The following is a 27,026-nucleotide window of genomic DNA, read 5'->3' as shown; positions in this document are numbered from 1 at the left end:
ATTTCTAAGGAACGACGTGGCGGAGATCACATCTAAAAGTAAGAGACAAATAGCCTTTATAAAGACTATTCCGCCGTCTTATCCACAAAAAAGGAGGTTTTAATGATAGAATCCCTTTAAATGGAAAAAAATAAAATAAAAATGTACATTGTGATCCCTATATGGGGTTCAAAATCTACATAAAAAAAAAATCCATTATATACTTTATTAATGGGGTATTCCCACGTCGCATACTCACCAGTCTTCGTTGTTGCAAAATCTATCTTCCGGCTTTGTTACGTCATTGGTGGGCGGGGTCACATATGCAAAACCAAGCGGCGAGATGCGCCTCTCTATTACAGCGGATGCCGGGTCACATATTCACATATGCATAAGCCAAGCGGCGAGATGCCGCTGGCCCTGCGTGCGCGCTCACAGACCAGTCTAGCTTTCACAATGCATACAGACCCGACATCCGCCTCTCTCTATTACAGTGGGTGCCGGGTCTGTATTCGCATTGTGAAGGCTAGACTGGTCTATGAGCGGGCACGCAGGGCCAGCGGCATCTCGCCGCTTGGCTTATGCATATGTGAATGTGACCCGGCATCCGCTGTAATAGAGAGGCGGATGCCGGGGAGTGTAGACGCCGGCACAGATGCCAGCAACATCGCTATGCTTCTGCCCTGCATGAAGCCAGCAGTGGCAGAAGCAATGCTGTTATTCCGCTCCTGCCGCTGCTGGCTTCATGCAGGGCAGAAGCATAGCGATGTTGCTAGCATCTGTGCTGGCGTCTAACCATCCCCGGCATCCGCCTATCTATTACAGCGGATGCCGGGGAGTGTATTGGCAGTCCCTTCCCCCCCAAAGGGTAAACTACCCCCCCCCCCCTCCAGGCTCGCTCCCGTGCACTTTAGCCCCTCCTCCCTCCCCCCTCAGAGCAGCAGATACATCACTTGACTTATGACCAGGTAAGTCAAGGGCTGTGTCAACAGAGAATTGAATAAAGTAAGATAGTGGACAAACAAAGCAGTTTTGCTGAAGCAGTGTATTTAGGAAAAGTCTTACATTCACATTAACAAGCAGTATAGACAGGATCCTTGTGATGGGACAACCCCTTTAACCAATTTTGGGTCATTTCTAAATTCTATATCTTGAAAATCTATATATTGAGATCTGTTTCTGCTTCTCACTGAATGTTACTGTGTATGGAGTACGGGGCTGTGTAACATGTAATAGTAAATTATTTCCAGATATATCACTGGTTGAAAACACAATCGGGATTAGGATATTTTAACATGATCTAAAACCCCAATGCCCTGTGAAAGAAGAGAACCTCCTTTTTCAAATGCAAGTTTGTATGTTTTATAATGTCTGAGATATAACCATTTGAGGTGACCCTCACCCACCTTCATTTTCTCTACATATTACACAGCCCCTTACTCCATACACAGTAACATTCAGTGAGAACCAGGAACAGCTTTCAATACAGAAATCAGGGGAAGGGTGAAAATAATGCAGGATTTCACAGAAAGGATCCAAAATCTGTTATAGTATATTACAAAATGTATTTTTGACACACATACTGTCAAAAGTTGTCTGAGTTTCGTTACACTTTAAGTTCTATGGCTTTTGCATCTAAAAATAATCTTGCTCAGTTGCATTGTGAGACTTTTTCTATATGACTGTCAGGTTTTTTTTTGGTTTTTTTTGTAGAAAGTACTTAATAATCTTCTATTAGTCGACTTTATAATGTGCTCCTGTTTGTAAAAAGACTTACTGACCCGGACGTTTTTGATGCACTTTCTATTACTTCATAGGTAATGTTCATGTAACGTGTGATCTTTTCTTGATGATTATTGCACCATTATATGTATCATAGGCAATGAGTGTTATGTATGTGGCCTGTCTAGCAATGCTTCCCAGAACCTGTTCTGTACTTCAGATCTTCATGAGGTCATTTGGATGCTTATTTGGCGGTGTCCTGGGTCATAATCTGAGGGAACTAGAGGGTGTAATGGGTAGGTACAGAGATTGCAAGCGTCTGAACATATGGCTTATCCCCAAATCTATAAATGCAAAGTGAAAACAAGCTAAATGTGACATAAAGATAGGGAGGGTGTCAGAATGATATAGATATAATTCACAATATAATGTGCAGTATTTTTCAAGTGACCAAAAAACCCCTTTAATTCCTTTCTAATATCAGCTGAATCATGTGTGTCTATTGTGACCAGTTTCCTTCAACAGTCCTAATCCATCCCCCGTTAATGCAAGGTGCACCAGGCCTAGTTCACATGTATGTTTGAGGAGCCCGCTTGGGGGGGGCCCCCCACTCCCCGAACGGAAACCTATATGCATTAAGAAGTGGTCACCTGGGAAACCCACAGACCCCATAGACTGTAATGGGGTCTGTGTGGTTTCTGCACGAAACATGTGGAGAGAAACGTCCTGCAAGCAACACTTTACTCTCCGCGTGTTTCGTGCCGAAACCAAGCAGAAACCACATGGACCCTATTACAGTCTATGGCAGGGGTAGGGAACGTACGGCTCTCCAGCTGTTTCAAAACTACAACTCCCAGCATGCATACTTGCTCTGCTGTTCTGGGAACTCCCATGGAAGTGACTGGAGCATGCTGGGAGTTGTAGTTTCACAGCAGCTGGAGAGCCAAAGGTTCCCTAGCCCTGGTCTATGGGGTCCGCGGATTTCCTTTAGGTGATTGCTTTTTGATGTGTATAGGTTTCCGTTCGAGGGGTCCCCAAACGGAAACCCGAACGCAGATGCATCAAGGGAGGTCCCATACTCCTGAACTGAAATCTAAATCGGCCAGGGTCTGCCCTAGCTTTCAGCTAGTTTCTGGAGTGAGTTCTAGTAAATCAGATCGGTGGAGGAGTCCCTGGCGTGCCTTGATTCTTGACCCACTCCACCCGCTGTCATGAAAAGTGGCAGTCTGTGTGCTAAAACCATAAAGTGGTGCATCTTTGACACCAATATGGTCTGTGTTCAGGAGATATGCCACTACTTCTACACTAGTTTTCTGGCATAGATGGAATAGTAAAGTCCCCTTAGTGTGTCACATGTGGTTTGGCACTTCCTAAATACCCTCCACACTTCTAGAGAAGTATACCATGCATGAAATCCAGCAGAAACCTGGATCCATATTTAGATTGTACAAGTCTTACAAGCCAAGGACAATGACAATACAGTACAAAATAATGGCCATTTGTAAAACGTTCCTGTGTAAGCCAGTGTTCTGCACATAATACATCCCTGGTCTGTTTATAGACCTAACAATCCGATGTCCCTGTATACCGAAACCTCACAGCCTTTACTTTATGTGCATTCAATTCCAATTGTGAAAGTTTCTCACCCACACACAAATCTGCCGTTATGTAAAATACAGCGCTTGGTACCCATCCAGCAAATGACATAACTGCGTATCTCTGACAGCCACGTGTCCCGCTCCATGTGCAGTAGTATGATGCAGCCATGTATCCATTAGCTGAACATAAGTCTGGGAAGCGGTCCATCTGCTCGATGAAAGATGATGGATGGAGTACCTGTATAGTATGGATATACTGTATGTCCGGATGGGCTTGCATCTCTGGAGGCAGCCTATCTCCATTTCAGCTTGCCATCCCAAGGCACACTTCAGTTGGTTTTTTTTTTTTGTTTTTTTTTTTATATACATGGGCCGACCATGGAAGAAATGATCGGGAGCAAACCTTCATAAGATGGATCGTTTCTGGTCATTGGCAGGAAACCATCACTACCATATGGGAAGTGCATAACCAACCATTTATTTATTGAAATTTCACCTATTTCTACTTTTTTTTCCTTTTTTGTTTAATGTCCCCTGGATAATGAATTAAAAAAAAATGTGGACAATCTTAACAGCCGCTTCTTTTTATTAGTCTTTTATTTCCTCTTTTTTTTTTTTTTTTTTTTTTTTTTTTTTATAAAGTAAATATCTAGAGCAATGCAATTACTTAATCCTGTTATGGGGAAATATGTCGTCACAATGCTGAAACTCTGGTGAACTGTGGTGCAATTTCTGATAATTCCTGTTATGATTCAGGCTGTTTCTTCTTATTTGCTATCTTCGTTATTCTTAAGGTGGCACTCCAGTATTTAATAGTAGATTAAAAATCTGCTATTACTGATGTTATCCATGTCTAGTAATTGTATTTGTGTCATGTTTCTGCAAACCAATGCAGTGCTAATACTAAAATGCACCTTCCAGGACTTTAGACTGTGAGAATGAGGTCACCTAAGGTCCTTGTTAAGCTGTACCAACTGCGGGGAAATACTGGGGAAAGTAATGGTGACCACAATGTGTGTGAGTGGGGGGCTATAGGAAGCAGGTTATCATAGACCTAGAGAAAGTATGACAGAAGAGGTAGGGCAAAAACAATGGAGAGAGGCCAATGTAGACTGACTAGTCACCGTGCCAGATTTATCAAAGTGTACCGCCACAAATTCCTAGACCCCCTGTGGTTCTTTTGAGTAAAGTTAGATCACCATTGAACTCTCTGTAGAACCACAAGGAATCAATGCCTATAGTGCTGACGCCTGCACATCATGACTGGTTGTCTGTGACAATGGCAGCACAGTATGTGATGTGTATTACTCATGTTTTTGGTGCGTCTATACTTGCTCTTTCTTCCCCTTCCTGTGGTGTCTGTCTTCTTTGGCTTGTGACCCTCTCTCGCTCCCTGCCCCCTCACTCGGTATGTTTTTCACCAGTGTGGTTTCCTGCTGTTATTGATGTTCTGCTTCAGCTGCTATTACCACAGACATGTCCTCCTCGTACGCTCGCTCTCTGCTGCCTCCAGTAGACATGACTGTATGTTCTCAGCTGTTCAAGCCACGTGGACAGTTCTCGCTAAATCTGGAGTCCTCGGGGAAGAGACCATCTGCTTTATGACACTTTACAGATCAGTGGCAGTCATCCTGTCCTGACTTGCTCATGGCTTCACTTTTGCTCTGCACTCCTCCTCTACTTAGACTAGACAAAAACTAAACTTTCATTTCTCCATTGAAGATGCAAACACTGCTGTTTTTTTGTTTGTTTGCTTTTTCATACCAGCCATCTAATGGCTATGGAGGCCTCTGGACTCTCACCTGACAGTACATATATGAGGAGAGAAGGATCTGGTGGACAAAATTTAACAGTCCTGATCTTTAGGTTCTCATCGATAATAGGCCATTGCTAGAACAGTCTAGTTGTGTCTTAGGCCCGGTTCACACAGGGCACAGATGGCGGATTGTGGTCCTGATTCTGACGCAGGAAGCCGCGTTAGAATATGGCCAAAATCCGCCTGCCGTGACTTCCGACAGTCGCAGCACTCCGGTCCAGCGTTGGCCCAAATGAGTGGGCCTAGTCCGCAGCGTGCTGCCGCGACGTGGACGCTGCTGCCTAATCAGCCAAAGAATCTGCCTGAAGATAGGGCAGCTCACTTCTTTGTTCCGTGAGCGCCAACATGCCGTTCACGGGAAAAAAGAGCTTTAGCGGTCTACATAGACCGTTATTGTGAGGGAGCGGATTATGACGTGGATTCAGCGCCAAAATCTGCCCCCTCTTGCCCCGTGTGAGCAGGGCCTTAGTACCCTCTCCCCGTTCAGGGCACATACATGACTGGCCATACCAGGGATGGGAGCGTTAGTACTTGCTGGGAGGAATAGCTGACTGTTCATATCTGAAGTGCATGACCAGCCTAAAGGGAGTCTGTCATCAGAACGGTCCCTATTGGACTATAAGAACTGTCAGATAGCCAGGGTTCATTTGAGTAAAACTTTGTTCCTGATCAATGCCTCCATTTCGGAGATATTAGATTTTTCCCTGATATGTTAATTAGCTATATGGTGCAATGAAGACGTCACTATTGCTCTCATTGCACCAAAGAGCTACCTCTCTACTATGACAGGACCAGTCAGTGAACATGTCATTCATGGAAGGGATGGAGGGACTGGGCACTGGCTATCCAATAGGTGTGAGTTAGAAGTAATTTACATATATTTGCATATTGTGTATTCTTTAGCACAGGAGAATATATGATTAAATCCTATGGTTGCTGCCAATTTAGTATATCTAGTGCAGTGGGTGTTATGCAATGCTGACTCTTATATGTTCTTGTCTGTTTTTATATACAGTATGTCCTCCACCTCCGGAACCAGAAAATGGTGGTTTCATATGTCACCCCCCACACTGTGAAAAGCCCTTCACCTCGGGTAGTGTTATTGAGTACTTCTGCGCAGAGGGATATATGTTAAAAGGAGACTATAAATTCCTAACCTGCAAAAATGGAGCCTGGAACCCACCCATGGGAGTGAGCTGCAGACTTAGCCAAGGTGAGTCTTCTAGTCTGCCCGAGTTCTCCTATTCCGCTCAATGTTTTCAGCACTAAAACTAATTCTTTACATTGTATTTTAGAAACCAACAGGAATACCAGCCTCGGGGTTCCAACACTATCAATTGTTGCCTCAACCGCTAGCTCGGTGGCCTTGATATTGCTGCTTATTGTCTTATTTGTTCTTCTACAACCCAAAATCAAGTCCTTTCACCATAGCAGGTAGGTGACTGTTAGCTCCTATACAGATATAGTTTCACTCTGCTTTGGAGAGTTCTGCAGTAAAAGCATGTAACTTATCCCTCCATGACTAATGGCTTCTGTAAAACCAGAAAAACCTCATTCAGTAATTGCTGTAATTTAGAGAGAAATGAGTGTCAGTGTGAATTGCCTGTAAAAAGTTCACTTACTTTACTGACCTGCTAATAGTTATGTTGCCTGAATTGGGACTTAAAGAGCAGTTTTTTTGGAAAAGGGTAGTATGCAACAGCTTTAAAAAAAGGACCTTTCACCCTGTCCAACAAGTCCACCCCCTGACATCATGTAATAGTCACTGCTCCACTGATTCTGGGACACTTGAAAGCTTTTCTCTAGCCAGCACCGTTCCTGAGCAGTCAGTGCTGTTAGGCCTGCTTCTCATCTGTGTTCGGGCCATTCCGTTCCTCTCTCCCCATGAAAGATGTGGAGAGAAGTCCTGCAAGCAGCACTTTTCTCTCCACATTTTTCTGAGCGGAAACCACACATTATAGTCTATGAGGTCCGTGAGTTTCCTAAGGTAACCGGTTTTTTATGCTTTTTAGGTTTCCATTTGGACGAACTCCCCAAACAGAAATCTATGCGCAGATGTGAGCCGGGCCTTAGTTTGTAACTGTATCAAGTGGCCGGTGTCAGACAGGAGCAGACAAGGGGTGTGATTCTGATCTCTGAAACTGGCCGCCTCTGAGTGGAGATCTGAATCACAGCACCCCCTGCCTGACACCACCCTACTGACATTGCAGAGCTTACATCAGGGACCAAAATGAACACAATTGATTGCTGAGGAACGATGGGGGGCTAGAGAAAAAATAGGTGGAGTGTCTCCTATTTACAGGTGCTAAAAACTAGTATTGGTGGAGGTGGTGAAAGGTCTTCTTTCAAGGGGTTTTCCACCCGAACGATATTGATTGTTAGGATATGTCATCGACATTGGATTGGTGGGGGTCCTATACCTGGGACCCCCACTTCCCAATCAGCTGTTCTCATCAACCTCTATATGGAGAACAGAGCTTGAAGCAGATGGCTTTGTTCTCTGCGTAGTGGATGTGCCCATTTGCCTGTGTACGAGCTAAGCTTCAGTAACTCACCACAGTTGTTACACAGATGGATCTCATGGACACTGCCATAGTTATTTGCAGTTGCAGATAAAAGACATTTCTATGGCCCCGTACATGTATTTGTAGTTTTTACGGCTGTGTGTTCACGCTGTAGAAAAGAGCCACAAAACATGGAGTATGGGTCAGTGAAAATCACAGATGACTCATTGATACCAATCTGGGTCACCCATAAGCCTGACAAAATGATCTCCTTTCAGCTCTTCTTTCCATACAGCAACTGATCAGACAGCTGATCAGCATTTTCCCAGGTTGACGGGCCCCTGCTGTTCTGATATTGGTGGCCTATCCTAACGGTGGTTCATCCATATCAATTGCCTGGAAAACCCTTTTAAAGGAAGGTACTCAGAAATTTTGAAAAATAGAAACCATTTGCAGGTAGATGGTGGTTGTGAAATGTGGGCTGGAATTTTGGCACAACTTCAAATAAACATGGCCATGGTGATATTATAACACCGTCGCTACTGACTCCATTTTATTTATACTGTCAACACATTACAAATAGCTTTATAGAAACTGTCATCGCTCACGTCAGTGTCTCCATTCATATAAGTGGCAGCATATTTCACAGAGGTGTACAGAGATTGTAGGACTCAGTGGGGAGAGGCACCAAGATGAGTGACCAGCTGAATCCCAAATTAACCTGTTAGTATGTTTTTGGTGACGGACAGGATGCTTATGCTCCTACACACAGCAGCCTACAGGTCAGGGGAACGGTCCCATAGATTTCAATAGTACAAAACTGCAATAACGACACTCGTTGCCACAGTTTGTATGGCGAGTGAGCAGAGCGGCTTGCGCCATACAAACTATATCAAAAGCTGCGCTGTCTGGGTCCCAGGGGTCAGACACGCACAGGTCTAAAGTTTCTATATAACACACATTATAATAAATTTGTGGGGCTGAGGCGTCCATGCTTCGCCCACAAAAAATAAAAAGTGGCAATTGAGACGCGAAATAAGGGAAGAGGGGCATATTAGGCACAAGAAAAAGGGCCATGCACCAAAGATTTGCTGCAACTTTTCCCATCAAGCCAGTCCGTTTAGGCAGATTGACTTATTGTAAAATGATTTTCCTGTGGGGGAAAAAACGTAAATTTTGTGTTTATTAAATGTCTTATCTCTTCCAGGCGTGATGCATGTGTGCCAGGGGAACAAGTATCTATTATGGTTGATGGTGTGCAGGTCGCCCTTCCTTCTTATGAAGAAGCAGTGTATGGCAGTGCAGGAAACTGTATTCCTTCTGCTAGCTCTCGTGTCCAGATAGTATTATCTGAAGGACCAGGGGAGGATCAAGACATACAGCAGGAGGTGTCTTGCTCCAACACCAGGGGACAATCTATGGGGAGTATTCAAGTCACAGGCCAAACTATGGCAAATACTTCACAATATCCAGCAGGCGGCGCACAACGCTCAGAGACTGTGCTGGTCCACCAGACCTCTTCGCAGTGGGCCGCAGGAGCAGCGAGCAGGACATTAGGACGGGAAGGAGCAGAATCGGAAACCAGTGATGTGCAGAGTCTCCTGTCCCTGTCCTCTGAGGAGTATACAGATGGTGAGTCGTTCTTCATCACAAGCTTTCAGAAGCTCACTTTTCTAGAGACTAATGATAGGACTTCTGGTGTGTACCCCTAATCCTTCTAGATTGTTAAATTACGTGGTTAGGGAGTTAATTGTGTTAATATGAGGTGGAGTCCACACACAGCGGATTTGCTGGTGTAGCTGTGGAATCTTTACATACTTACATAAAAGTCCATGGCAGCTAGAATCCTCTTGGCAAAATACCTTTACAGCAAAAATTTTAGCAAGTAATAAACACAGAAATTTTCTACATGAGTGTGAGGGTAAGTTCACACAGGGTTTTTTGGTCAAGGTTTTGAGGCCGTATCCGCCTCAAAACCGTGACCAAAAGACGGTTCCCATTGAAATCAAGAAACTGCTCCCGGAAAAAAGAAGTGAGATGCTCATTCTTCAGGCTGAGTCGTCTCGCGATTCGACCTGAAGACACTCCCTCCTCCGGACTAGGCCCATTCATTGGGCCTAATCCGGAGCAGAGTGCGCAGCTGGATGGCAGTGGAGTGCATCGGCTTTCAGTTGCGGCTGCTCGGTTTTTGAGGCCTCCACCTCCGTTTCCAATCCAAAAACCCCCATGTGCACTTACCCTGAGAGAGTTTCTGCAAAATACTTCATACACTCACCGGCCACTTTATTAGGTACACCATGCTAGTAACGGGTTGGACCCCCTTTTGCCTTCAGAACTGCCTCAATTCTTCGTGGCATAGATTCAACAAGGTGCTGGAAGCATTCCTCAGAGATTTTGGTCCATATTGACATGATGGCATCACACAGTTGCCGCAGATTTGTCGGCTGCACATCCATGATGCGAATCTCCCGTTCCACCACATCCCAAAGATGCTCTATTGGATTGAGATCTGGTGACTGTGGAGGCCATTGGAGTACAGTGAACTCATTGTCATGTTCAAGAAACCAGTCTGAGATGATTCCAGCTTTATGACATGGCGCATTATCCTGCTGAAAGTAGCCATCAGATGTTGGGTACATTGTGGTCATAAAGGGATGGACATGGTCAGCAACAATACTCAGGTAGGCTTTGGCGTTGCAACGATGCTCAATTGGTACCAAGGGGCCCAAAGAGTGCCAAGAAAATATTCCCCACACCATGACACCACCACCACCAGCCTGAACCGTTGATACAAGGCAGGATGGATCCATGCTTTCATGTTGTTGACGCCAAATTCTGACCCTACCATCCGAATGTCGCAGCAGAAATCGAGACTCATCAGACCAGGCAACGTTTTTCCAATCTTCAATTGTCCAATTTCGATGAGCTTGTGCAAATTGTAGCCTCAGTTTCCTGTTCTTAGCTGAAAGGAGTGGCACCCGGTGTGGTCTTCTGCTGCTGTAGCCCATCTGCCTCAAAGTTCGACGTACTGTGCGTTCAGAGATGCTCTTCTGGCTACCTTGGTTGTAACGGGTGGCTATTTGAGTCACTGTTGCCTTTCTATCAGCTCGAACCAGTCTGGCCATTCTCCTCTGACCTCTGGCATCAACAACGCATTTCCGCCCACAGAACTGCCGCTCACTGGATGTTTTTTCTTTTTCGGACCATTCTCTGTAAACCCTAGAGATGGTTGTGCGTGAAAATCCCAGTAGATCAGCAGTTTCTGAAATACTCAGACCAGCCCTTCTGGCACCAACAACCATGCCACGTTCAAAGGCACTCAAATCACCTTTCTTCCCCATACTGATGCTCGGTTTGAACTGCAGGAGATTGTCTTGACCATGTCTACATGCCTAAATGCACTAGGTTGCCGCCATGTGATTGGCTGATTAGAAATTAAGTGTTAACGAGCAGTTGGACAGGTGTACCTAATAAAGTGGCCTGTGAGTGTATGTATTGCATGGCCAACAGAGTAGTGCCTGAATGATGAGAGGGAACCTGGTGGTGAATGACAGCTGGAGTCAGAGATGGCTCCAAAACCAGATTCAAAATCATCTTGCCCATTAGAAATGGGGAGAAAATGGTGATCAAAATGTCATTGATAATATATCGCCCCAAAATCAAAAGGATCAGGTGGCAGAGATCCAAAATCTGCTGTCTGGGAAAAGTTCCCAATACACAATAATATGGTCAGCGGATTCAGCCAAAACATCTCTTATCTTATAGCACTATCATATTCTACAGTGCTTTATGTACCTTGTCAGTCACTGTCCCATATAGGGCTCACAATCTACATTCCCTATCAGTATGTCTTTGGAGTGTGGGAGGAACCTGAAATACCCAGAGGAAACCCACACACGCTAGTTGCTAGTCGCTAGAGTCTGTTTGGACCCACTTGTTTGCTTCTTGTAGCATTTTTAATTTAGGTATATGTTGTTTTTTTTTAAGCTAATTGTCTTTTCTCTCTCCAGATATCCCTCTGCTGAAAGAAGCTTGAATACCTCTGACGTCTGACTCAACCATGCAGGATCTGTACAATCGTCCTGTATTGACAGGAGCTCTGGAGCTGACAATTCGTGCCTCCCCCACCTCACTATCTCACTGAGCACAGACATTTTGTTCCCCATCTGCAGAGCACTGGGAGCAGATAGTCTGAGCCTTGCTTGCAGAGGTGTACAATTATATTTCATATGTATGTAATACTATAGGCTATATACAAATATAGGAATACCCCTGTGATTGGGGGGGGGGCTGGATCTTACATTACCTGGCACTTATCCCTACAGATTATAATAATGCCTCTTGGCCTTCCCACTGGTTTCAGCACTCGCACGGTATACCCTCGGCTTCTGTAAGGCACACACTCCTATGTACAGCATATATCTGGTCCCTAGTAAAGGACCTTTTGTCTCAGGCTGGCGCTATAAGAGTCCACTAACGCAGTACGCAACATGCAAAAAGTCCAGTGCACTATTTATTTTTTGTTTGTCCAGAGCAGCACATGGCATGGAGCCCTCCATCTGTCAGAGAGGCCCTATGTGCCTGACAGGCCGACTACATTTCATACCGTATATTATGTATCATACTATATAGTACTACATTGCTCACCTTGTCCGACTAAAAGTTTCTTTTAAGGCTTTTACATACTTCCTCTGCTCCTTCCCCCAGCTAGGGGGTTTCTCATAAGGTTGGCCCTTTAATACAAGTGCTCTGAAGGGCTACATGGCAACTTTGGTTGTGTGTTGCAGCATTGCGGGTAGTGTGTTTTGTTTTGTTTTTTGTGTGGTTGCATTATTACACACAGCATCAAGCAACCCTGACACAACAGTCACACAGAGTCCAAACCTTGCGGACTCGTATCGCCGGATCAAAGATCAAGTGAATTTCCAGCATGTGGGTCCGCATGCAAATGTGACTTGGTATCTGATAAGTGTTGCTAATCCTAAATCGCATGTGACTTTCAGTGCATTAGTAAAATTGCACCTATTCTGTGGTGGCAACCCAAATCGCCATGTAGCCCGAGCCTTAAAGGGGAAGTATCTTGAAATGTTCCACCTTTTTGTTTTTGCCCATTTCCACTCAGTCCATTGACTTTAATTTGGAGTCCATATTTGCCTACTAAATTACAACTGGGCCTGTCATTCTAGTTCCAGGGGCTGCTAGTTCTATGTCTGATCCCAGAACACAGTGATGGTTTGGATACAGAGTCTGCGCCTCCATAACTTTAGTGTATTTATAGTACACTTTCTTTATTGTATAAGACATTTTCGACAATGTATTCTTATGTACCATTATATTTGCATTCCTATTCCTGCCGGTGCTTTTATTATTAGCAGTAAAGTTGTAAATGCCTGAAGCATACTTCCCCTTTAACTTAAGGGGAATATATAATCGGTAAATTTCCCTATGGCGGGTTGGACTCCCCTTTATCCTGAGAGCTGTAGCCTTGGTGCATGAAATCAGTAACACAGCAGCCCAGACGGTAATGTGGTAATGTGTTCTACAGGAAAGGCCAAATTGGAAGCGGGATGAGGTCAGGTAGGAAGTGACAGAGCAGTAATCGGGGCTGTGCGGAGGTATAATGGGGTATAATGCAGGAAATGTCCTGAAGGTTAATGCTTTAAGCACACAATGTCCCTGTCCTGTTCATGGAGGCAGCCAGAATATTTGTAGAGCAGGAACAGAGTCTTGCACGAGTGTGTATCATTTACTACATAACTAATGTCCCATGCACTCTTACACAAAGAACCAGTGTAGGTGGGCGTGCTTGTGTGGGTGTGCATATGTTAGCGTGTTTATGTGTGTGTTTGTATGCTTTTTGGGCCTCCTTTTTTTACCATTATGTCACAGATATAATATAGACTGTTCAGAGACTACACTGTGGGGGATCGAAATACCTTTGTGCCACTTTTTATATTGAATTAAAAATATATATATATATGACGGTGAATATCATTGCCGTCATAAAAGCGACCTCTCATCTACACAGTGGACGCCATCTTTACAAGCTACAACCCTAGCCTGTCCCTCATTCCGGTCATTGACCTGTAGGGCACATTGAGGGATTAAAGGGGTTTCGATGATCTATCAGTAGGGGTCTGACACTTGGCACTCTGTCAATGACCTGTTTAAAGAGGCCGCACTGCTCGGCGGAGTTCTGCACACTCTTTATTGTTTACATTGGTCTGTCTACCTACTATTTTCCCTGAGATCAAAAGGATCAGATAAATCCAATAGCCCAATTTGTATTCCCCCTACCTCTTCTGTCGAGAGAGGTACACATTAGATGTTGGTTGTTCCCACTGAAATGTGTGTTCAGTCGACAACAGTGCATAAGGCCACCAATAGAAAAATGTAGCGCCGCCATCTGGAGCACATTAATAAATCTCTTATTGTGCGTTGTGTCTTGATAAAGTGATTTTAACAAATGAACTGACGGCTTTACATTGGCTGCCCGTACTGTGTGTAGATGACGGATCGGGTTGATCTCTCGTGTGCCACATTCACCCTCCTGTCTTTTAGGCGTCCCTCCCACAATCAGATGTGCAATATATTGGGGAGCATTACATGTACACGGTCCTATGACCTGCACCCTCATTCAATGACTTGTAAATAACTTTCAGACTCCTCTGCAACTGTAACCAAGGCTTTGCTTTAACTTGTGGGGGCTTCATGTTTTTCATTTTGTTCTTTTTTTTGTTGGGGTGATGAACACTGCCCCCTCATATATCAGGTGGTCTGAATTTCTACCCACTATCTAGAACGTTTAGAAGTAAGGTTTACAGCCCTGGGCATCACATGAGAGATGTTGATAGATAACCACTCCAATGGTGATCTACCTTCTATACCGTCTGTCAGGTGTTACTTGCTGTGTCGTATAGTAGGGGGCAGCGCATGCGTGTGTACAGGGCTTGTTAACCCCTCTGGTGCCAGAATGATACATTATAAATAAATCACAGCTTTATTCCCTCTGCTCTGACTGTCACCCTGGACATTGCTGTGGGGCTGAAGATAATATTTTAATATTTGTACAAAGTAATTTAATTTTAATTGTTCTATGTATATAACTGCATTTCTAAATAATAAAAAAAAAAGTTTCTTTTAAAATTAAACTTTGTAAAGTTTTTTTTTTGTTCTATAAAATTTTGGGTGGCACTCTGGTTCCTTTTAAAGAGACCTGTAGCATATGTCTTAGGCCTGGGTCACATCTGCGTTCGGACCATTCCTTTCGCCTATCCGCATGAAATATGCGGAGAGAAGTCCTGCAAACAGCACTTTTTCTCTCTGAATTTTTCGTGCAGAAACCACATGGACCCCATTATAGTCTATTGGGTTCATGGGTTTCCGTTTTTTTTTTTTTTGTTTGTTTGTTTTTATTCAGCTATTTCTGTCCAGGGGTCCTCAAGCGGACTTCCCGAACGGAAACCTGGACGCAAATGTGAAGCGGGCCTTAGTACATACTTATATTCCAAATAATATAACTATGCTGGAGCACATTTTCTTAGGGGATTTTACTCTCCTCCATCATAAGAAGAGCGTGTCAGACTTAGGGGGCATTCACACGGAGTAACGCCGGGCGTGTATCACAGCCGTACACGCTGGCGCTACGGCAGACTGCCGAACACTTCCCATTCACTTTAATGGGAGCGATCGTAAACGCCGCTGTTACGAGCGCTCCCATTGAAGTGAATGTGAAGTGTTCGGCAGTCTGCCGTAACACCGGCGTGTACGGCTGTAATACACGCCTGGCGTTACTCCGTGTGAATGCCCCCTTAAACGGCGATAGTAACTGACAAAGTCTGTTGCTTTCATCTTATGACGGATGATGGCAACGGACATTAATAATGGTAGTGTGGCCGACTCCCGCTCCTACAATTTTCTGGGAGCCGTAGTCAGTCAAATGCAGTAAAGCTCCTCTAATTCCTAAAAAAAAAATGAATTGCTATAAAAGTAAATATGCAACAAACTATACATCTATTTATACTATAGTAATAATTGTAGAATATAAGGGGCTCTATCAGCAAAATCATGCTGCTAGAGCCCCACATATGTGTGAATAGCCTTTAAAAAGGCTATTCAGGCACCGTAAATGTTATATTGAACTACCCCCACACCCCATTTTAAAATAACCTAAAAAATAATGTGCTGTACTTACGGATCATGCACGCTGGGTGGGCATTCAGGGTGTGTCTTCATCTTCATCCACGCCTCTTCTTCCTCCGATCCCATCCTCCTCTGGCGCTCGCGGGGGGGGGGGGGGGAGTTTAATATAACATTTACGGTGCCTGAATAGCCTTTTTAAAGGCTATTCACGCATATGTGGGGCTCTATCAGCATGATTTTGCTGATAGAGCCCCTTTAAAGCTAAAGTCAGTAGCTTTTTATCAGGCTGCAGCCAAAATTGGTTCTGACCCCAAGACCTGATGGAAATACAGTGACCTCTATTCAACAGAATTTCGTAGTTTGGAATCCTCAATGCAGAACTATAGAAGAGCCATTAATTCCTCTTTTCTTTGGAAATTAGATAAAAACAATGACCCTATTCAAGTACTTCTAAAGGAACTTAAAAGATCTTGTTCAGATGAGCTGTGAAGCTGCCTGCGTGATGTTCCTCCGAGCACATCATGAACTGACCTCCTATCGCTCAGAGGTAATAATGGGGTCAGACGTTGTTCACATGAATAATTCTAATGAAGACTTTTCAGGTTTTTTGTGCAAGTATTCAGTGCATCTATTAAAAATGATTTGCAAGTCAGAACCTACAAGAGAAGATCACCTGCTATTTATATTCCTCATACCTGCTCTGCTACATTAGTAGGGAGTAGAGATGAGCGAGTACTCCCGTTTCGAATAGCACGCACCCATAGGAATGAATGGACGCAGCCGGCACGGAGCTGTGATCCGTGACTATAGTTTATGTACAGTGCCTACAGGGAGTCTGATGTAGTCTGAGATACATCCCCCCTCTCATCATTGGTTCAGGTTGCTGTTCTCCCTCCCCTAAGGCTCGGCCTCACCCAATTGGCTGCTGTATATAAACACAAGTCCATCATATGGTCAGCACACGGAAACCTGATTTCTATTGCAGAAAAGGACAGAACGATTACAAAATACAGATTACATAGTATATGAGGTTGGATGAAGACACAAGACCACCAAGTCCAACTTATAACTCTACAATGTAGATCCAGAGGAAGGTTGATGCCAATCGCCCCATGTCAGGGGAAAACATTTCTTCTCAACTCCAAATCCGGCCAGCTCTATAAACCCCGGATCAAGTTGTCTTTACCAAGATCTAAAACCTGTAAGATTTTCTGTTCAAGAAAGGCGTCCAGGTCCTCTGTTGCACTTGCACAATGAATCCACCATCACCGCATCCTGTAGCAGTTCTTTGTCTCACTAAACCAGCAGTGATATTATCGGCCATTGCCACACACCTAGTAAGGAAGAGCAATGGAGAAAGCCCCTTGGCATGTTGTCATATGACGAATGAATTCCTTTGGTCTGTGGCTTCTCTGTACGGCATAAACCATACATTATATGATAACAATGGGTCTACGCCTCATAGAGACTTGTTCGGTTGCGGTCTCCTTACTAAGCAGTGGGCGTAGTGATGACGGCTGGAGAGATTTTTTTTTAACATTGTTTCCTAAAACAAAAGTCTTTTCAGAGCAAAAATAGAAGATTTTATACAATTCTTAAAACAAAGTATGAGTCCGTTTCCAGTAACCTTCACATGGTTGCAGTAGTAAGTGGGAATTTATGGTCATGTCCTGGTATTGAGATATATAAAACCCCCTTTAAGGCCGGGGCCCACGTGATGTAAATACTGCGTTTTCACTATTGCTGTGTGATCACTATTGATCATGTCATCTGGGGGTTAATCCACCAGAGTCGGAGTATATTCCAACTCTGGTGGCCGGTCCCGGCCGAGCCGTAAGTAAAGCTCCTGTGCCCGCAGCAGTACAGTGCCATTAGCATTAACTATACAGCGCAGAGCGTTAAGGAGTTAAATGAGTTCCCAGAATTGGAATTTATCGCCTAGTTACACGATGGTTCATAAGTGTCTCATAGCTGGAGGTCTCTTCGTTCTATAGGATGTCATCCATATCAGATCGGTGTGGGTGCCAGGTGTCAGACCCCCACCCATGAGCTGTTGGAAGAGCCTGTGGCACTTGGGTGAGTGCTGTGGCATCTTCATTGAACACCAAGTACAGTATAGTGCTGGTATTATTTTCAATGGAAGGCAGAGATCAGAGCAAGACGCTGAAAGACGCTCCTCAGGGAGCCAGGAGGTGAACAATGGAGAGAAATCCAAGGCAGATGTCTGCCTCAAATTCCTTTTCATGTTCCACCATGTGAACATACCTTAAGTCTTAGGCCTGGTTCACCCCATAGACTATAATGGGGTCCGTGCGCTCTCCGTGCGGTTTCCGCACAAGACGTGTGGACAGCAAAGCAGATCATGAAGTACTTTCCTGTCCGCATGTTCTGTGCGGAGAGCACACAGACCCCATTATAGTCTATGCGGACTTCCCAAACGGATTACCGAACACAGATGTGAACCAGGCCTGAGCTGACTTTCACCTATTTTTAGTTTTTATTTTAGTGTTTTTTGCAGTCTGGCAGGTTTATTGTATACCATGAACTTGCTCATGACCACAGTGTGGAATTACCCAATAAGTATTCGGTGTGGGCGTCTCTCAGGAACATATTTCCTTCTCCCTTGTATCATGTGAGTAGATAATAAAACCGAATATTCCTTTATAGCCAGCGCTGAGAGGCCTCCGCAGATCCTGAACAAGCAGTTGGTACAATGGTGGCAGTGTATAAAATATATAGGAACATGGGTGGGATAAGGTAGAGAAAAACTTTTTTTTAACCCATAAATTAGTAGCCCCTCTGATCTCAATTTTTTAAAATTTTTCATTACTTTGCCTTTTTTTTTATGAGCAGATGTATGACGGAAATAATGATTTAATGTAAAAGAAAATGTGTAAAGAAAATCTTTGATTTTATCCTTGACGTTATCAAAGAAAACATGATGAAGGTCGCCACCTAGTGGACTCCATGGGATTTCCGTTTGTGAACTTGTTCGAGATCTATGATATATATAATTCATAGCTGACGTACCTTAATAGTTTCCGTTCTATTTCATCACTACTATTACAGCCGGGAGGAGACGGGATGCCGGAGGCCCCAAGGCAATTGGCCCTTTTACCTTTTCCTGTTATCCAGTCCTTAAAGGGGTTGTGCAATCGATACAAATGGTTATAAGTAAACTGAAAATGCAATTTAGAGTAGCTTTGTAAAAGTTTGTATGATGTACACATGTCATTCTACGAGGAGATGTGGCTTGTGCTGTACAGAGGCGTATGCATGCCCTGCTAAGGATTCTGGGAAAAGAATATGATAATAAGCCCTCCTTGGTGGGAAAAGGAAAACTTGTTCTGGAGCCGCCTGAATAGTAATGTTCCTGAAATTCTGAGTGGGGTATGAATAGTTTAATACGTTTCTGTACACCACAAGATGGCCTGATATGGCAAGATCTCCTTAAGGAGACATGGTACCTCTTCTGGCCCACATCTGTCACCTCTCACCCGGCCATCTCATAATCTGCTTTGTACTGATGTACCAATAATACTCCTATAATAATATTGCTAGGTTGGTCTTGTTTCTGTAAGAGATATTCTGTCTTGAGTCTACTCTAAATTTATGCCACTAGATTTCAGAAAACGTTAAGGCTCTGTGAGAAAATCTCATTACAAAAGTTTGTCATTGTCAATGTATAAAAGACGCTGCCCAAGATGGAAGCAGAAGGAAAGCCTATGTCCAGCCTAAGCAATATCGCTGCTTCTTTCTCTGAGGATACAGCAGAAGCTGGACTGTATTCTACTGGGCATATATTATCAACACAGCCTCAGCAGAATAACATGGTTCGGAGAATAATATCACTCCTTAAGGAGAGAGCAGCTTTGCAGGAGACTTACAAAGCCATTTTTGCTCCATTGGGGGGATTATGGGAAATATGCAAATCTGTTTTCCAGGATGTAATTAGGAAAACAGTGCTTCTTCTTGCTGCCCTCTAGGGACAGCCCTCTTAAACATCATGCATGATTTTTTCAACAAGCCTTTCAACGGACTACTGAATTGGTTTTACAATAAATGGGAGTCCTTAACTAAACTCAAGCTAAGATATTGGTGGGCGCATTAGTACTTGCCAATATAGTGTGGCTGCCAATAATAGTGTGGTGTTTATGAAGTCACAGTTTATCAAGCACAGTGATGTGTATGCTCTTGCAAGTCCTCCATTCATAACCTGTGACCTAAACCACCAGGAGCTGATTGACAGATTTCTCCCTATGTCTAATAATGCCAATAAAATGATATTGTATGTCTAGGTAAAGCAAATTGTAATGAAGGGGTCTGCTCCTGCCATCATACTATTACTCCTAGCAGGTGTCTGGATACTTTGGCTTGGTTTCTCATTGAGCAGTTTGTGCTTTTTCACGCTGCTATGCTTGTGCAATTCCTGCTGCTGGACGGTCCTGTATGGCAGGCATGCCCTCCCTCTCTTTTATTTTGTGGGTCAATGTGCACACATGTTGTTCTTCTCCAGCCTATCCTTGTCCATCTGAAGGATTACAAGTTAGCTTCATTTGCCACTCCCTGCCTGAGCAAAGGTTCTAGTGTATTAGACTTGCTGTAAGGTGTGCCTGATGGCTGTTGTGACATTTGCTGTCTGCTATTCCTGGCCTGTCTGATACTCATGCATGGCCCTTGGATTGTACCAGAGCTCTAATTCAGTGTGCTCACCTCAACAACCTGCCTGGACCTGACTATTTTCTTTCCTGCCTTCTGGTACTTCACACTGTTTTCTCTTGGCCCATTGGCCCAGCTGCTACCAACATTGGGACCACATCATTAGGCAACAACCTGGCAGGCTTCCCTCAACAAAATCCAAATTCTTGTATAGATCATAACGGATAAATACCAGGGAGTCTGCTTAGTCAGAACCCTAACGCTGGTCTTACACGACCGTAATGTAAGTCCCCAAATGGTCCGCAATTGAGGGTTTTCAATTGCGCACACATTATATTCAATGCGTCCTCTTACACCACCGGATATTTTATCCGTGGTGTGGCCGGGCCGCAACCATGGTGCGCAATTTATAGGACATGTCTGTAATGGCCGTGAATTGCGGCTCTGCACGGACTCGCCCATAGAACTGTATGGGCGAGTGCAGCAGGACACGGACGTCTGCGGAGTCTATGTTGCCGATCAGCCACTTGCGGACCGTACATTCAATACGGTCGTGTAAGACCAGCCTTAGAGGGGGTCCAAAGTCAAACAGGTTTGGTAGCGCAGAGGGTCTACAATGGGCATGTTCTTTTGCATAAACAGTAATACATTGAAGTCTGAATTGAAAAAGGAACGCTTTCTAAATATAGGTACGGCTAAATTCACACATCCATTGGAGGTTGTACAGAGCCGATCTCACCAATATCACCGGATCTGAAAGGGAAGAAGAGTGCAGCATGCATCACTATTCTCACCGTCAAAAAACAGACACATGATGGAACCCCAGCCAGCTCTATAACAATAATGGAATTCACTGGTCACTAGTGGTGTCCATCCGACATTAAAGCCATGAGAGTTGTGATATTTATAGTAAACACAAGCCATGACACAGGTGTGAACATGGCCGTGCATCAGGGCTTCAGTGTTTATTAGTAACTGGTGGAAAGTGAAGCTTGCAGAGTCTTAGTAATGTGTTTCAAAGCTGATCTGCTTCTTTATGTGACATTAAGTGAGTTCCGTCACCTGTCTCTGGGGAACCTGACAATCCATGTACTACAATTATGTGCAGCCCACGCACCCACGGTCTTTCCATTGCCCAGTGCTGTGCCTGTACATTTCATTAGCTCAGTAGCATGCCAATGGGTTGTTCTAGCTATTGGTGCTCAGATCATTTTCTTCTCTAGTTATATATTTTCCAGAGAACACAAATATGAAGTACTTCGTGCACCTCTACCATCAAAGGATTACATATCGTGTCACTGGAGCATTGGTCTCTTTACAAATTGTACTAGCAACTAGTAGCCATTACAGGGATTCCAGCTGTCACAATTACTGTAGACAGTACTGAAATTGGGAAAAAATTTAGGGGGAACTCAACACCCTCCCCTGAAGACCCTGACCAACTGACTAAGGAACCCCCCCCCCCTCTTCCTGCACACTATTATGCCCCATAGTGGCCCCTGCACAAAGTATTATGCCCCATAGTGGAACCTGCACAGAGTATTATGCCCCTTAGTGACCCTTGCACACAGTATTATGCCCCATAGTGGCCCCTGCACACAGTATTATGTCCCATAGTGGCCCCTGCACACAGTATTATGCCCCATAGTGGCCCTTGCACACAGTATTATGTCCAATTGTGGGCACCCATGAACAATTATTATACTTGGGGGTCATTTCAGACCCCAGAGTATAATAATCGGAGACCCAGGGGAGGATACAAATGTAAAAAAGTTACTTACCTCTCCCTGGACACGGTGCACTCCCTGCTGATGTCAGCCATCTTCTTTGATGTACAGGACGTCACGTGAGCAGGGGCTTGTGTTGCGACACAAAAGGAAGAATACGTGTGAAGAGGCCATTGCTGAAGAAGATGGAGGCGGCACTGGAGAAAGATCTCTCGCAGCATTGGGGACGCCCCCAGTGCTGCAAGAGAACTCATTTGCATACCGATAAAAACCAGGATTTCAAGCGACCGGTGGCGCGGAGCAGACATCGAAAGGTAGGAGAAGAATAGCCTTTCTTAAGGCTATTCTGATGTGTTAGTAAGAAAAAAATTAGTTTGAATGATAGGATCCCTTTAAGCAAGGACTGTAGGCTAATTTCTTGCATAGCATATAAAGGAAAATGGTTATATACACTAGGATGCCCACTATTATATATCAGCAGAGTTTGCTGAATAGAGGATGTAGGCAGAGCAGTGCAATGTCCCAGTCATAGAGCTCTGTTTGAAGGTTGTTCACAATGATAATCTCCACCATATGGAAAGTGAAGCATCGCGTAATACCCATTGGTATCTATGGGCTGTCCATGTAATGTGTGAACTGGGTAGGTCTTCTAGAGTGTGGCACATCAGAAAGCTGTCCTACATGCTGTGTACTATATTTATTATATGCTTTAGACCCTTTTTAAAACGTATCTGACAAAGGGGAGGGGCTTGACGGCAAAGCAGTGTGGCCTCGCTGGAAAGGTTGCAGAGCCTGACGTGTGACAATGTGTACCAGAATTGCAGTGTACATCTTTGTCCCAAACTAAGCCAACTAATAGGTGCCATATGGTTAGACAATCTGAAGGATGCACTTGCTTTATCATCCAGCATCAGTCACTGTGATAAATCTGGAGCATTAATAAATCTGTCCTGCTATTTGTGGCCATTCTGTGTTTTGGCTGTAGTCACATGTGTAAATTGAGCATTATCTCTGTCACACCATGGACATATATGAAGCGCTGGTCCCGCATGTGTACTACTGCTCCATTCACACGGAGGACCCCATTCTCCTAATTGTTAGGGGTCCTCTGTGTGAATGGCTATAATGGCTATTAAAGGCTATTCACGCATATGTGGGGCTCTATCAACATAATTTTGCTGATAGAACCCCTTTAAAACTCACAGGTAAAAAAAAATCTGCAGCAATTCAGTTTTTATTTTAAACTGTAATTTTTATTGAAATTTATATAAGGTGCAAACAAACAAAATGAGAAACAGGATTGGAACAAAGAAAAATTTATATATAACTAGTCAGTCAATGACAACACAAATAACACAGGCTGGGTGGGGGAGACAACAAGGGAAAAGAGGGAGGGGGAGAAAAAGGAGAAGGAGTCAGAGACCATGTAAAATACAGTAGCGTCCCAGGATGACCACACAGCGTGAAATGCTTCCATTGTATGATTAAGAGAACCGTCAAATACTCCATATCTCGGACATCTTTCACACAAGCAATAAGCTCCAGTCCGGTGGGAGGGAAATTAGGGTTTTGGCGGCAGTACATAAGTATAGAAACAATTTGGAAGTCTGCTTACCCAGATGTTTGGGGTGGGGGTGGGGGAGGGGAGTTAAGCAAATTGGTAAAGGGTTCCAGGGGAACACCTTGAATAAAAAAGGTCATCAGTAAGAGATCTGACTTCCATTCCAAAGGGGCGGATCACTGAGCGATCCCAGAAAATGTGGGATAGTGTACAAGGGATGCTAGGGTTAATGGAACGGAACAAGGCGGGGTGTGGTACCAGTGTATGAGCAACTTATATTGGGTTTCGCAGAAAGTGATACATGTGGAGGACTTGGCAACACGAAACCAGATAATTTGCCACTGCCTGGGCGAGTCCTGAACCACTTGACCATATGTAGTATGGATAAAACTCCAGCTCCAACCGAATCACGAATCATCCAAATAGATGTGGCATAAAAACTTTTTCTTTATTCAATATCCAGTAAAAAAGTCATATTTCAGCTTACAACGACAAGCTACGCGTTTCGGGATAACTTCCCTTCGTCACGGCACGGCATCCCGAAACGCGTAGCTTGTCGTTGTAAGCTGAAATATGACTTTTTTACTGGATATTGAATAAAGAAAAAGTTTTTATGCCACATCTATTTGGATGATTCGTGATTCGGTTGGAGCTGGAGTTTTATCCATACTACAGTTACCATTGACTCTGGAGTTCCTGAGAGTCTCCGTGCTCCTGGATACACGTTACTAAAGAAGTTTAAAGGTGGTGAGCTGGATCTAATTGTTTGTTGCCACTTGACCATATACCTGTGAGAGAAGGGGGCCTGTCCCTCAGGGGAGGAGAGGAGCCTGTAGATGCCCAATATCAGGCCCGCTGTGGAAGCACCCGCCTGATAGACCTTTTCAAAGGTAGTGGGTACCGAGATCTTCATGGAACCAAACTGGGCGGACACGAAGTGGACAGTTTGCCGGTAATGGAACCACTCAGAGGTAGGCAAGTGTAGCACAGAGGTAAAAGAGTCAAAGGGACTGAACTCCAAGGTTGAAAAAATTCAGTTTTGCCCCAATAGGGAGCTACAAACAAATTCTCACACTCCAAAAGCCTTCTTACATAGGCTCCTCTTTATACAGATACAATTCTGTATCATGGTTTCTTTGCTGATAACAATCATAATGTTGAATAAAGAGTAAAATGTAATTTTCCACATTGATTGTTATGTCCCTTAAAGTCAATGTCACATTGCTAAATGACATATATTCTATAGGAGCACCAGCTACATTCAGTGTCCATCGATGGACAACAGGTCCCTGTCCCCGCATGCACAATGTGAAACCTCATGTGACTGCCGCTCTGTCTATTAAAGACGATTTTAGAAGAAAGCAAACCCCACAAGGCTGAAAAGTCAGCGTCCTATATCTATAGAGCACACATGAACAAATAAAAGTCTCGTAAAGCAGATTTCAAGGATCGTGTTGTTTGCACTTAGGTTTGGAAAAAGAAGGTTGGACACAATGTCATGTCAGTCTAATATCTAACTTGTTTCTGCTTTTCTACATTACAAAATATAAAAACATTGCCTTTTGCCTCTCTTAATGGAGAAAATTCACATGGCCCACAGCCTTTCAGGCACCCCAAGGACACAGCTTTTTTTGTCTATGCTCAACAATATTGTTAATAGAGATAAAGCCTTCACAAAATGGATTCCCCAAAGGAACGAACAGATGTATCTTCCCAGTAATGAGAATATAGAGACCATTAAAGATTTCCAGGATAGTCTAGATGCAGCAATATAATGGAGTTGGAAAAACACTCGGCATGATACAATGTCTCAGGTGTGGGTGTGCCCGAGACCTGGAACAATATAGGACCCACTGAATAGCTGGAATTGGCCGGTGGGCTCTCATTGCCATCAAAGGAACTTTTCAGGGACAGATATTTGTAGATCTCTCACCATCTTAGGCCCCATTTACATCAGCGCTCCAGTTTCCGTTCGGGAAGTCCGCTTGAGGACCCCCCGAACGCAAACCTATATGCATTAAAAAGCGGTTACCTAAGAAACCACACTGACCCCAAAGACTATAATGAGGTCCGTGTGTTTTCCACTTGGTTTCCGCACGAAACATGGGGAGAGAAAAGTACTTACTACCTCTCTTCTACAACTACAAGGCAAGATATTCTAGCCTCTATATGGCAGAACTCAAGACAGACATATTTTATTCTTAAGGCCAAAGTGACAGGCAGCTGTAACCTGAAGACTGAGACGAAGACCATGTCACCATTGATCAGCCGCATTGATTTGTGGTACAGCCACACACCGCTGCGGTTTTTGGGCACTAGGTGCAGAATAACCACCATCAGGCTTTATTTAGCATCTTTCTTTTACCTTGTGCTTCAGTGACGTGACATTAGTACTGTTCATCTTGTGTAGTTGTGGTTTGCAGTTGCTATTCACAAAGAACGCTTAGTTGTGCAGAAATTGGTACTTTACAGAGCCCATCATTTAGCAATTAACCCCATCATGTTCCGCACATTAACCCCCTGTGTGCTTTACATAAGGGACACTGATATGTGAGTCATATGGAGGTAATAAGTGAACATCTTCATTATATAGGTCCTTCATTAGTACCCCCATATGTCTCACACATCAGTAACCCTTATGTGAGCCACACAGGGGTTAATGTGAGGGACATGATGGGGTTAACTGTTATTAATATGAGGCACATGGAGTTACTAAAACTAAAGTAATAACCCCAAATGCCTGACATTAATAAGAATGGTTAGTAACACACAGGTACCTGGTGTTGTGTTTACTTTCGAAATAGCCCTAAACTGAATAAGGAAAGGGCTGCTGACTCATTGGCTAAGATTTTGTATATTTGGTAAATATGGTGATGTTTTGGTAAGTCCATATATAATAGAGGGCACGTAGGCGGGAAACTCACCTTCTACCAGCGCTGGTGAGAGGAACAGGACCTGCCATGGCAGACTCTTTGGAGCAGATGGTGAGGGATCGGGTGGCTAGCCAGGGCCCTGGCTGGCTTCTAGGCCTCCTACAGCAGACTTGCAGAGACGGGGCCGGGGGATCGGCGTCTGGTGGAAGTGGGCGGCCGCAGCGGGTGTCTCGCCCGCCGTCGCGGCTGAGTCCTAGCCCGCCTGCTCGAGGCGTTTCCAGCGCTTCCAGACAGAGGAAGGATACCCGTGCGCGTGGGAGACAGTCGGCGTCCGGCTCCGGCAGACAAGGTGAGCGGGTGGGTCGGGTTCCCCAGTGTGTTCGGCCCTCGGCGGGTGGGGGTGGGTCACTTGTGCAGCCGGGTATAGATCCCGCCGTGTCCAACA

At 44.3% G+C, this 27,026-nt stretch overlaps 1 protein-coding gene across 2 annotated transcripts in view; it reads left to right on the top strand.

Moving 5' to 3' along the window:
* The window catches only part of SUSD6 (sushi domain containing 6), a 35,956-nt gene extending 21,232 nt beyond the window's left edge, over positions 1-14,724 (top strand). For both annotated transcript variants that reach the window (XM_075283006.1, XM_075283007.1), the window contains exons 3-6: positions 6,131-6,328; positions 6,411-6,549; positions 8,827-9,251; positions 11,630-14,724. In XM_075283006.1, coding sequence (XP_075139107.1) covers positions 6,131-6,328; positions 6,411-6,549; positions 8,827-9,251; positions 11,630-11,655 — 788 coding nt within the window. In that variant the 3' untranslated portion in view covers positions 11,656-14,724. The remainder of the gene's footprint in view (positions 1-6,130; positions 6,329-6,410; positions 6,550-8,826; positions 9,252-11,629) is intronic.
* Positions 14,725-27,026: the final 12,302 nt, after the last annotated feature.

This window comes from Leptodactylus fuscus, chromosome 7 (assembly GCF_031893055.1).
Source record: "Leptodactylus fuscus isolate aLepFus1 chromosome 7, aLepFus1.hap2, whole genome shotgun sequence".
Taxonomy (NCBI): Eukaryota; Metazoa; Chordata; class Amphibia; order Anura; family Leptodactylidae; genus Leptodactylus; species Leptodactylus fuscus.
This window is presented reverse-complemented; position numbering and strand designations above follow the sequence as displayed.